This window comes from Rhinolophus sinicus, linkage group LG10 (assembly GCF_036562045.2).
Source record: "Rhinolophus sinicus isolate RSC01 linkage group LG10, ASM3656204v1, whole genome shotgun sequence".
Lineage (NCBI taxonomy): Eukaryota > Metazoa > Chordata > Mammalia > Chiroptera > Rhinolophidae > Rhinolophus > Rhinolophus sinicus.
The window spans coordinates 31,631,436-31,645,009 of NC_133759.1; the positions used below are offsets into that span (position 1 = coordinate 31,631,436).

At 43.5% G+C, this 13,574-nt stretch overlaps 1 protein-coding gene across 6 annotated transcripts in view; it reads right to left on the reverse strand.

The window, feature by feature from the left end:
* Window positions 1-328: 328 nt before the first annotated feature.
* Window positions 329-13,574, reverse strand: part of CPNE4 (copine 4) — a 402,708-nt gene continuing 389,462 nt past the window's right edge. For all 6 annotated transcript variants that reach the window (XM_019725940.2, XM_019725942.2, XM_019725945.2 and 3 more), the window contains exons 13-16: window positions 12,059-12,110; window positions 9,796-9,929; window positions 6,346-6,582; window positions 329-558 (exon numbers count right to left, since the gene is read on the reverse strand). In XM_019725940.2, the coding sequence (XP_019581499.1) occupies window positions 424-558; window positions 6,346-6,582; window positions 9,796-9,929; window positions 12,059-12,110 (558 nt within the window). In that variant the 3' untranslated portion in view covers window positions 329-423. The remainder of the gene's footprint in view (window positions 559-6,345; window positions 6,583-9,795; window positions 9,930-12,058; window positions 12,111-13,574) is intronic.

Below are 13,574 nucleotides of genomic sequence, written 5' to 3' on the forward strand. Positions count from 1 at the left end.
ATCTGCCATTTTGAAAAGTCTCTCATCCTGCAGCAGATAAAACCAAATATGTTTGGCTATCAACATTCAATAAATGTTTCAAAATGCTTTACAGTGTAAAGATAATAAGAAATTTAGCAAAATTTCAACAAACCTGTATAAAAAATGGATACAGATACCATTTTATTTCAAGGCGACATGCTGTAAAGAGTATAATTATTTGTGTTTCTTTGTAAAAAGTCTTTAACAATACAAGGGCTTAACAGATCCAGGCCTTAGGGCTACACATGCAAAAAATTGTCAGTTAGTTAAAAATCACCAAAACGTGCTATTTTTAAATGTGTATGTGTTTTTGTTTTGTTTTGTTTTTTAAGTACTGGAGTAGTAGAAGTATTAAATATTAGCAGGAATAGTATTTCAGAACTCTGTAAAAGTGTGTGGAATTCACGGTGCTAGTGTCCTGGAAGACTCATACATTTCTGATGAGCATTTCGGCTTAATCCCTTTGCCGTTGTAATAGTCCACGACTTGGTTTGGGACTTCAGCCAACACGCTCTTTGCCAGGGCAGCTGGAGATGCCTGCAGGGAAGAAGAAATCACCGTGACTTTGGCACTTGGCCAAAGGAATCTGATCAAGAATCAGCCTAAAAGACTTGAGTCCCATTCTGAGCAGTTAATCTCATTCATTCATTCATTCATTCATTCATTCATTCATTCATTCATTCATTATTTCTTGAGGTTTTGCTCCAAGCAAGAGTTGTCAGATCGTTGGAAAATGAGCCATTAATTTTCTAATTAGATTTTTTCATGCCTGTCTCAAAATACAAAACTATTCACATCTGAATATAGGTGAAAGTTGGATGGCAGAATGAATTGTCTGGCAGTTCTGTTTCTGATTTACATTCAATTCCAGACACTTTTGTTCAAGGCACTATGGGTCTATCGGGTCTATGATTCTTGCTATTAGAGAAGTTATAATCCTGTGAGAGAAATCTGGTGTATCCAAGATAAATCTTGCTATGAGGTAGAACATGCTACATGCTACAGACCAGCAGCATCACATCACATGGGAGCTTATTAGAAAAGCGGAATATTAGACCTATCCCAGAGCTACTGAATGGGAATTTGCATTTTAACTCAATGCCCGTGTGAGTCCTATGCATATGAAATTTGAGAAGCACTGCTCGAGTCACGAAAACTATGTGACCAGACCACAGAAAATAGACACTAAATCATCTGGGAGGAAATCAGAGCAGGCTTCCAAGAGGAGGTGACATTTAAGTTGGGTACGTTTCAAAATGTAGAGAAGGAGGGGACTGGCATTTGATCATTCTAGGGACAGTGAGTCATCTGATGGGACTGCAGTGTGTGTGTGTGTGTGTGTGCACACTGGGGATGCAGGATTGGTGGGACATTCAGTTGGAAAATGAACTTGAGGCCAGGTGATGGAGGGTCTAGAATACCACCATGCTAATTAATGAGGCATTTATTCTATCAGCATTATGGCCCCCCTGTATGATCTGAGGCCGAGGAAGGTGGAGGCTGATATTCTGCAGGGACTCCAGAGTCATGCACAGCTGACTTCTGGCTCTGGTATTCAGTACTAATAGCTCAACACCTGGGAAAGCAAAATTGCCCAACCCTCATTATGAGCCTCATTATAAATACTGAACAGTTTGAAACCTTGAAATAGACTGAGCGGTTAACAAGTGTTTGAGATTCCTTAGGAGAGATCCCGAAGGAAAGAGGGTGGACTAAATGCCAGATGACTTGGTTTCTAGCTCTTTCCTTTCTATGTGGCTTGTCACTCGGCCATTCAACTTTGCTAAGTCCTGGTGTTCTCAAAGACAAAATAGGAAAGAAGAATTCACTGCATCTCACAGAGTTTTTAGGAGGCTGAAATAAGAAACACAGCTTAACGCTCTGAAAACACTGTGAGGAGTTATTCTAAAGCGATCCTTCATATTCTGAAGATGTGATAGCATATTGGACATGGGGCATCCACAAATGCTCTTTTATATTATAAATCACTGCTCAGGGTTGGGTACACATAGGTCATGATCCACGTGTACAATGGGGTAGATACAAAAATCATTCCCATCCCTTTCATCTGGCCATCTCTCATATAAAGATTAGACAGCCAAATACTTGATTTCCCAGCCACTCTTGCATCTAGGGATGTTCATGTGACCCAATTTGATCCTTTGAGACATAAGTGGAAGTTTCCTGGAGGATGCTTCTTAGAAAGTTTTTCTTTGCTGGTTAAAGGCGACAGACATGGCTGGCTCTGTTTTCCTTTCCTCTTCCTCTTTTCCTTGGACTAGACTATGATTCCTGGAGCTGTGGCAACCATTTCATCATTTTGCGGGATTAGCAAAGGGAATCACCACGTGATGACCCCGACACGATTGAATCACTGAAAAAAATAAATGTCAGCAGCCTCCAGACCCTAACGTTTAGCTACATGAGAAAAATATATTTGTACCTATGTGATCCAGGGTTTCTCAATTTGGCATTCTTGCTATTGAGGGTTAGATAAATTTTTGTGTGGGGGACTGTCCTGTGCAAACAACCTATGTAGGTTGTTTACCAAAATCCCAGGCCTCTACCCACTAGCTTCAAGTTAGGCACTCCACAACTCTCCCCATCAAAAATGTCTCCAGACATTGCCAAATGCCTCCTGGGAAGCAAAGTCACCTTTGGTTAAGAACCACTCATGTAATGAATGGATGGATTTGCTGTTATTTGGAGACAAAAACTTTCCTAAGGAGTGCTGCCAAGTAGAACATGCTGTAATGATGGAAATATTCTATATCCGTGCTGTCCAATAGGGTAGCCACCAGACACATGTAGTTAACGAACCCTTGAAATGTGGCTAGTGCAACTGAAAATCTGAATTTTTTATTTTATCTAATTTTAATAAATTTAGATTTAAATAGCTGCATGTGGCTATTTGCTACTACACCGGACAGCACAATTTCTAAGTAATTCTTCCACCACTTTGCATACCTGTGCTGGTGTTTCTGGTGAGCAAATAGGGCATGGAGGGCATTAGTTGGTTAGGAAAAGGCCAAAATTGTGAAATCAGCTGGTAAGAACGGATGTATTTATTAACCACCTACAGGGATCAGGCACTGTGTTAACCGTTATATAGACATCATCTTTAATCTTCCAATGTGTGTGTCATCATTTGTCTTATTGTACAGATGAAAGTCTGTGGCACAGAGAGGTTAATTAACTTTCCCAGAGTCACACAGCTCAGAGCCTGTGCCCTGTCCATTTCAAAGCTCTGCTATCATGCAGACCAGAAAAGAGAGATGATTCATGGGTTATGGGCTTATATACAATGTATCAGTTCCTCACCTTTCATTTTATTTATGGCTTATTGAATTCAATGTAGATTAGTCTGGATAATGAAATGGTTTTCAAAATCTAATTTGAAGTCCATGAAGATCAGGTGGATGATATGCTCCTGGTGTTCTGTTTTAGTCGTCCAGAGAGCAGCTGGAGACCGTGTAGCAGAGAGATGGTGAGCGGGGGCCACTTCCTGGCCCTGATAAGGGCACTTCCCTGTTGCTGATGCCCCCCTTACCAAGGCTCTGTCCTTATAGCTCAAGCTGTAAGTCTTTCCTCATGGCTACTTCTCTCTGCTCTGAAGTCCTATAGCAACATCTCAGCCCTTTTCAACCATCCACAGATTGCTCAGTATAGGATTTTTCTGCTGACACCTATGTCCCAACTGTGCAATTGTCCAGTAAATTCCTTGAAGCCTGGACCCATGGCTTTATCATCTCGCTGTGGTCCCACTGCTAGCACATGCCTTGAACACAGTAGGCACTCCATGAGTGTTTGAGGAAGAAGAGGTCTGGGGGAGAGGTTGGAAGCTTGCATGGCTCAGTGGCATTATTTTAGCACACAGATGTGTGTGTATGTGAGTGTGTGTTAGAATGTGTATGTATGCATGTATGTGCAGTGTGTGTGTGTGTATAGAGGGCAGGGAAAGCGTGGTTTGGGGGAAGTGCATGGATCTCCTAGGAAGTGAGCTCTCTGACCCCTCTTCACTCAGGCAAAGTTATGAGTGGTGGTCAGTGATTGCAGTGGCAACTTCTGTCTGGCTGACAAAATGGGCAGGACATGAAAATCTGGAAGAACACCCCTCTTCCCACATTGGACATCAGGCAAGTAGGTAGCTTCATTGATGAACACAACTGCAGTGTGTTCAGCCTGCCCTAGCACATCCTTCCATGTAGGGACACTACTCGCTGTCCACATGCAGCCTCTCGAGGACTTGGTGAGCCTCTTTCATCTAATGAGTGCTTTCATTTGGAAACCTCCTCCTTGGGCAAGTGGAAGATGGGCTATGGTGGCAAGTCACCACTCGTCCATGCTCACTGCCCCCCTCATAGGGGGGCTGGGTGCTGCTGCTCTTACTTGGAACTCCCTTTGCACTCAGCTCGGTAGTCAAGAATTAATTGGTGCTCTTTTAATGATTCTAATTACACTGCAGCCATCCTTAAGAGGAAAACTGTAATTGTGTGGTGGTAGTTATGAGCAAGACCTCATCATTCAAGGAGCCCCGGAACAGGAACCTCCCTACAAGGTCCTGGCGGGTCATGAGCTCTTGGGTTCAGTGGAGGCCACTGAGCTTGCGATTTACTTGAATGCTGGCTTGAAAGCCTGTCCCAAGTAGGCAGCAGAACAAATGGTAATTTATGAGAAGCACAGGCCAAAGGATCTCATTCCGGGGGGACTTACCTATGTAAACAATGACCCATCCATCCTTCTACCCCCTCTACTTACCTTACCCAGTGTAGCTGGGGTCCCAGCCAGGACCCAAATTGGGTTTCTTATGTGCCTGGACATACCTGATAAACTGGACAATGTCAGGGATTCATTTGAATGAGGGTTTTTGGCTTGAGGAGAAAAGCTTTTCCAAAAAAGCATCAGGAGGGAAAGCTCAGAGTGGATGGCATACTGATTGTCCCCTCCTCTCCAGGACCCTAAATAACCAACCTCAGGCCTGAGGACTGAGGGGCTTCAGTAGAAGCAAAAGATGTTTCCAGCAGGGACCCTTGAGACGTGGGGACAGAGACTTCACTGCATTAATGGTCCAGGTGACAGAGCGTCACTGCAGTGTAGAAAGCAGAGGATTTCCAGAGGGACTGCAGAGTTGCTTCAAGGCACCAAGGATTCTGGAGATTCCCTCCTGTGGGGGCAGCTCAAGTTCAGTTACCAGCCACTGGGAGTGGTATTGTTGGCACCACTAGAGGCGCAGAGGGCAGGCTGCAGTGGGAGCAGGGGCTGGGGGTTGCTCTGCTCTTTGCAAGGGGCACGGAACAAAAGATCACAGAGGACTGTCTGTGACAACCCACGTTACCCACAGGGACCTCCAGACACATCTCAGGGAGGCTCCGAACGGTTCTTCAGGGTCACCATCAGCACCGAGGGAGCCTTTGTATAAATCAGAGACGGTGTCCCTCTGGGCAACTGCCATCCCATAGGTGCAGGGTGCTGTCAAAAATTTAAAGGTGGCTGTTCCTCTGTGGAGTTAATAATTATCCAAAAAAAAATTTGTTACTGAGTACTTCCTGATGTCACACTGGAGCATTGTCTAACGTGCCTGCTTTGGGGTCATCAGGGAATATAACACTGCTGGACTTACTATTTATTAATGATTAGAGCCCAAGGCTATTAAGCTAGATGTTAACTTATAGAAAACTGAGAAGATTTCTGTCCAGTGGAGAAGGTAATCCAAAGTCTACTTATTTTTTTAACCCTTTTGGTCATTAACCAGTTTTGAATCAGCCTTAGCAAACTTCCTCCAGCATTTTCCCCACCCACCATAATCTACTATTTTATATCCTCCTTTGAACTAGCTTTGTCATCTTACTGACTCCCTCCTTAACGAGTTAAATCAATCTTTGATGCTGCTTACTATGTATGTATAGAGGATTTAAGTTTCTATCAGTTTGAAAATATAGTTTGCCAAGGCAAACATGGGCCTCTGCCAGGGCCCATAGCTTGATACGCAGAACCCAGGCTGAATTTCAACTTCTTCTGGCCACATTGGCCAGGCACCCTCAGGCAGGGAACAACTTGCCCACCTGTACATGGCAGCCTGAGGGCACTAGAGATGGGTACAAGTGCCAGTGAAATGTTGGCTACCGTAGTTGGCATGACTTCTCATCCATAATTCAACCTACATTTTTATCTCCAATGAGTCAAGCTCTGCATATTCTGTGTGTAAGATGGCCTTGTCTAGGCAGGGAAAGCTGGTGCTGCCTCACTACAAACTGCTGGAAACATGGAGAGAGTGAGCTGGTTTTGGTTCTGCTCGCCCATGAGCAGCCCCCGAGATATGCGTACGTGTTTGAAGTTCCTGAAGGGCACGAACTGGACAATGTCTCGAAGGACAGGCTCTCCTTTGGGCGACCTCAGAATCCCATCATCGCCATCCAGCATCTGCATGTCACTGAAGTCAGCATTGCCCACGCCTACGATGATGACAGACATGGGGAGGTGGGAGGCGTGGACGATGGCCTCCCGGGTGTCGGCCATGTCTGTGATGACGCCGTCGGTCAGGATCAACAGGATGAAGTATTGCTGCGATCAACCGGACGCCAGGTGACGATGGGGACAGAGAAGTGGGGGATACAAAGACAATAGGTTATGCACCAGGGCGGTTCCAGTAAACACTGACGACAGCAATAGTGGCGACACACGTTTTTTGAGTCCCTGTGCGGTCAGCCCTAAAGACGTAAGGTAATGATGAACGGGGCTTAAAGGCAGGCACAGTGATTGCAGGCTAACTCTAAGAATCACTTTAGTGACAGTGACGAAGCACCATGTGGTAGACAGCCACAGAGAGGAATTGGGAGGATGGCCTTCAAAGCCTCATTCTCTGAGATCCTGGGAAGACCCCTGAACTCCTGTGAGTCTCAGCTTCATCTCTCAAATGAGGGGTGGACTAGATTGTTTGTATGGCCCTTTTCAATTCGGAGATTTTTAAGAGCTTAAAGCTGCACTGCCCACTACAATAGCCACCAGCTCCATGGGACTGCTAAGCCCTTGCAATGAAGGAACTGAATTTTTCATTTTATTTCATTTTAATGAATTTAACTTTAAAAATGGATATCCCATTCCGTTATTAGAAGCTTTTTAAGTACGTTTGAACAACTCACCGACGTCAATCTATTTTCTCAACTATCAATTTATAAAGGCTAAATAAAGATCAAGTATTTGTGATGATAATTTAGCATCCGAATTAAGATGATGTAAGTATAAAATAGACACTGGATTTTGAAGACTTAGTACCATGTTTCCCCGAAAATAAGACCTAGCCGTACCATCAGCTCTCATGCATCTTTTGGGGCAAAAATTTATAGAAGACCCAGTAAAAAAACACTTCTGAGAAGAGGTCCATGGACTTCCCCAGCTGTGAACAAAAAAGGTTAAGAACCCCGGATCTGAAGAGATTCTCAGAATTTTACAATGTGATCCAGGTTTAATGTAGCTAGAGGTAATAGGCTACAGACTATTGCATTGAAACGCTGATGGAAATTTCCAATTAAGCTGGCAGTAACAGTTGCTTCCAAAGCCAGGCTAGGAAAATGCTCACGGATGCATTATAGTCTTTGAATGTATGTGAGGTCCTATTTAGATAAGGAGAGGACTTTTTTTTTTTTTCCCCTGTCTAGAAGAGGTCTACAAAATTGAGGAGACAATCCTACAGCCAGAGACTCCCGGGTACAACTTGCCTAATATGTTCAAGTTTAGGACCCTTCGCAATCAGTAATGAATGACAAGGGGTCCTGGACCACATTGTTCAAAGAACAGGAGAAACTTCTGGGGAAAAGAATCATTGCTCCTCGCCTATAGGGGTCATTTATTGGGGGATATTGGATTCGATGCCTCCTGTACTGTTTCCTGACCTGCCCTTACAGAGCAGACCACCTGTCCTTGGGGGAGTGAATGATAGCTCAAAACTCATGCTACGTAGCTTAAATCAGGCCTGAATCCAGACCTACGGCAGCCCTGTTCTCATTTTAATCTTGTAGGTCCTGGTACCTCAGAGGGGCTGAGGTGATTTCTGTTTTCAATCTGGGTTCCAGGGAGCCTGGGGTATGCCTTGGGTGCTGTTGGGGATAAAGGAAGTAACGGAGAACAGACAAATTTGGACCACATCTCTTAGCCCAGATTTAGCAAGAACACTCTGTTTTCTTAAAATCTATTGTATATGTTGGTTTTCTGAGCAAGGTAGTGTCATTTGAAGAATTTGAGTTTAAAGTTTTGATGATAAAAAAGTTAAAAAACACAATGAAATATTGATTCTGTCCAACCCTTACCCCCAAATCTTGCATCTGGGAGGATTCAAATTTGGTCCAAGTCCTCTGTGGGTTTGGCAAGATGGAGATACTGTTGACTTTGGCAGGTATAGTTTTCAGAGGAATGTTGGGGAGGAAAGTCTGACTGTTATGGTTGGAGAAACCAATGGGAAGAGAGATGGAGACAGTGAGTATACGTAACTCTTTCACTGAATTTTGCTCTAAAGCAGGGGTGTCCAATGCGGCTCGTGGGCCAACGGTGGCCCGTGATCCATTTTTAATTGGCCTGCAGCAAATTCCAAAAATATATTTAGTTTACTTAAATAAACCAGGTGAAGCAAGACGTACTTCACCTCAAGTGAGTGGCCCGGCTGTCTGTGTATTTTACCGCATATGGCCCTAGGTGAAAAACGTTGAAAAAAGTTTGGACACCCCTGCTCTAAAGGAAAGTAAAATAAGGGACGGTAGCTAAAGGCTACAGGGGTGTCAAGAGACAGATTTTTAACTTAAACAGAAGATATTATAGGATGCTTTATTTGCTAGAGGGAATGAGTCTTCAATAGAAAGGGAAAAGATAGATAAGGAGAGAGAGGGAATATAGCTGCTGGGTCAATGTCTTTGGATAATTGAGAGGGGATGTGCTCTAGTACATAAGAGAAGAGGCAGGCATTACCTATGAGCATTATTCTCCATCTATTCTAACAGGAGGAAGGCTGAGAACATAGGTATAGCACAAGTACCCGTGCACAAGATGAGGTGATGTAAGAAGATGAGGGAGTAGTTATTTTCTTTATGCTAATGCAATACCTAGGAACCCAGGATAAAGTCAGAAAAAAATTCGGACAATAATAGTCCACTAAATCTGAAAAAAAGTCATAAAGCTTAAAAATAAATATATTGATATAATTACAAATGATACATAGAAGTTATTATGATAATATATTTAACTCTAAGATATTAGGGAAAGCAACGAATTCCATTTGGCCCTGTAGCATTGGTTTGCATTTTTAAGAAAACCACAAAGAGAATATAAAAGAAGTCTTTGCTATGATGTTTTGTGTTGCTGCACCTGACCACTAGAGGGTAGTATCATTCATTGTTTTACTTCTGTTTTGCATCACCTCCATCTGCGGTATGGGTACACTGGAAAACAAGTTTATTTTTGGACAGTTTTTTGTTTCTTCTCAGGAACATAATATGAGCATGAGATATACTGCAGTGAATATAGTACCTTCCATTGTTGAGTGTCTCCTCTGTGGCAAGCACCTGAGATGTGTCATCTTTAAGCCTCACAGTAACCCCTCAGTGATGGGTATGATTAACCTTATTTTTCAGATGAGCAGACTGAGGATAGGGGAAGGTCAGGTCACTTGTCCAAACTCACACAAGTAGAAATGCTGGAATTTATCATCAGAGTGGGATGGGTACTGTGGCCAATATCCAGGTGAGAGAGGGAAACTTCCCATTAGCAGGCGAACTGCCCCCTCCTTACCGATGCCTCCTTGGTGTTAGTCTCCTCTGATGCTGACTTGGCAACCTTCTGAATGATGGGGGCAATGTTGGTGGGACCATAGAGTTGGAGCTTAGGAAGGCAGCTCTGATAGGCTTCCACCACACCTTGAATTCCTAAGGTGACATTGGCCAAGATCAATGGACCCCTCCAATATATTTGTCATCAAACATAGTACACATAGATCAAGCATTAAATTCCCCCGAAGAGTCCTCATCAACATCACATTTATGTTTGTATGATAAGAAAAAAAAATACTGTCTGGCTCTAAGGGCTGTACTCTCAGCCACTAGCCAAGCAAGTCAGCTTTAATGCTCCTTTAGTTTTCACACCGCTTTGTTGCCTCTACTGTAGTATACACCACCCCGGGCCACCTATAGAAGTCAAGGGCAGGGTAAAGTCCTGTGGGCAGGAATCGTGACTTGCTCCTTTAAAGATCTTGAGGCAGGATGGACACATCCAGGCTGCTCACCGAGTGTGTGCTGGAGGAGCAAAATGGCTGCCATATCCTCTGCTGAGGATTGTAGGGCAGATGAGTGACGTTCAGCACCATGGTCTAGCTCTCATGAAAGGGGGCTTCCATCCTGAGGCCACATAAGCCAAGGAAGTAGTAAAGGGTGGGACTCTGCTGTCAGAGCAGCCCTGACTGTGTAGCTTCTCCTAGAATTTTATGAGCCTTGATTGCACATTTTAGGTTATAATCATGATCTCACAATGAGTCCCACGACTAATGATTTTGATTCAAATGGCTTCTCTTAGTGTCTATGCCCAAGTTACCTCTTGCCTTCTACTGCTTCAGGTCCTCCTCCTCTCCCTTTCTTTCCTGAAACAGCACACTGGTCCTGTTTCTGGCCAGAGGGATCCACACAAGTACCCCCTGAGATGATTCTCCATCCTCAACACGCATTGCAGACCAGCTCTTGGGTACTTTGGATGAGCAAGTTCTGTCGGCTCTATCCTTATACACATGCTTCCAACGTCACTGAAAATGCTGCACCCTCTTTGCCCTGTCCCAAGCCTGCCACTCTAAAGACAGATGTCATATCATTATGCAGCGTGGCTCTGAAGTTAAGTGACACTGAACAGAAGCTCTTTTTTCTGTTTTGGCTCTTGAGTTTTTGCCTAAGATAAGCAAGTTGGATTTCTCTTTCAAAAGTATCAGGCCGATGAATTCTAAGAGTTTGAAACAGGTGAACACTGGGTATGTATTTCATTCTGCTTTGGTGAAAAAAAATTCTTATAGTTTAAGAATGGGGGTGGTTAGGGATGAGTGAAGTCTAAACCGTAATAAAGTCTAAACCGTAAGGGATCGTGAGAAGGAATAATGGCAGAATGGAGATCGGGTCTCAGAGGTTATTATGCACAGACCCAATGATATTGATGTCATATTCTTGGACATTAAGTGACAAATTGGTGAAAGAAACTGCTGAATGCTTTACATACCCTACTGGTTCTCAACTAACCCTGGTTCAGCCCCCTTCCTCCTTGACAAGAAGGAGAGACAGATGGACATGTCTACCTACCCCACTGTAAAAAGGCCTTACAATCTTCATAGCAACAGACATACTTGGCTCTGTTTGCTATTTAGAAAGCAGGAAAAATAATTCTAGGATAAAATTTATCATCATAGTTATCATCACCATTATTTTGTGGAATTGTATTGGGGGAACTTCTAGCTGGAAATCATGGCACACAGACCAAAGCCTTTGAAAAGGCTTTTTCTGGCACAAAACCAGGAAATTTCTTGTTTGAAGTCACTGAGGCCGTATCCTTTGCCAACATCCTGAAAGTGTCACATGATTTCCATCTCCTCCCCTTACACCCCCACTTATACCTTCACAGCGAGGAAGTTGTAAAAAATAAATAGTTGGTGAAAACTTGGAAAGCAGAAAGAGGAATATCGTCAGTGCCCATCAGGCAAACTTCCCCCCATGGTTTTTGGCCAGAGGAATCCAGAATTGGAATCAACATTCCTTTGTTTTTTCTTTTTCTTTTTTAATTTTTTTGGGTAAGCTCAAGACCTCTTTTGCATTCTGTCTTTTCCAGCTCTTATTTTTCTGCTCTGTCACTATGGCTCTGTGTGGCCTTTGGAGGAGCTTGGTCTTTTTGGATCCAGACAGCCTGCTTCTCTGCTGTGGATAATCATAATATACTGATACACTGCATCCGAGAAGAGAAACTAAGATGGGAAAGGTGCAAACTGAAGTGCTGTGAGACGCTGATTTTCTTTTACATTGTGATTTACCTGCACACTCCGGGTTGTCTTCATTAAAGTTGATTGCGAAGTCATGAGAGACCTAGACACAAATTAAAATTTAAAAAAGGAAGAACAGAGAATTACAATTTTAAATCCAGTAAGGAGGCACTAGGGTTTAAGAGTTTGCAAACAAATGCCCATTACATTCATTATGTGTTAAGCAGCAGGAACGCTTTTCAGCCGTCACACAATCCATCTGAGATGGAGGCTGAATTCTAAGTTTCCTGTGGAGTTGAGGTGACAGGAAATTTTTCTAGAATCAGATAAATGCTGGCAGGAGGGGAGAATAATGACTATGTAAAAAACATCTGAGAAAAGAGTTCAGAAAAATGTAACCCCAAATAGCTTCCATAAAGAAGTAGCCACAGACTGAAGGCTTAGATTTGGCTGAGCTCTATTTGGATCCAGTGATACAAAAATGATGACTGATCACCATGTCTGCTCAACATGGTGATGGTTATAACAGCTCCAGCTGAGCTGTTGACATTTAAGGCTCATTCTAACATAGTACGTGGAGTTACAGGACAGCAGGATTTTCACATATGTTCAGGTAAGATTGACTCTACTCTACTTTTGGAAAAGTCATAAAGTAATATATCTTGCAATTTTCCACCACGGATTCCTCTACCTGGCAGGACCTCTCACAAGGTCAAATCACATGTTTACTTCTTTCTTTCTAAAATCTGATAAAACAAGAGGGGTGTCCTGGCATCTGGACATTAGTGGATCATTTGGGATTTTACAGAGACTTCCATCTCAAAGGTTCTTTCCAATCCCTGACTTTGCTGGGGGCTAGAAAATAGGTCACTGTGTGAAAAGTTCCCTCTTTTCTTAGCGGGAGGTCAGAGCAGATGCCAGTTGATGCCTCGCCCATATCCCTGGCCCTTAGCACTTCTAGGCAAGTCAGCTGACTTCCTACTGTCTTACCTGGTTTATTTACCTGTAGTTTTCCTTGGGCCTCCAGAGCCTGCTTTGCCTTCCCAAGTGACAGGCTAAAAGTGTTGGGGAATTAATGTCCCTTGGGAGCAGCTCTTCCTCAGTGGCTGACAGGAGATGGAGTATCAATACCCCCAACTCTCATATCCCTGGGGGTCTGTGTGTGTCCATGTTATCTCCCAGGGTCCCCAGCAGGATTAAGCTCCACTGTCCACAGTGGTAACTGACTTGTTAGGATACCATGTGTTGACTTCCTCCCACTTCCCCATTCTTTACTGAGGTTTCCTCCCCCTCTCAAATAAACGACTTGCATCTAAATCCTTGTCTCCAAGTCTATTTCCAGGAGAGCGCAAACTAAGACAGAGGTGCCTATGGCTCATTTTCAAGGTAAACTCTGAGATTTTATCCTAAATAAATAAATTGTGGTGACCTCATTAACTTGCTGGGGATACCTGAGCTACTGAGACCATCAGTGACTGTCTAGGGTAGAGGGCAAATCAGGCATGGAAAAGGGGCATTTGAGTGGTTTTGGGGGGAACAGAGTGAGGCGATGTGAGGGAAGCAGAAA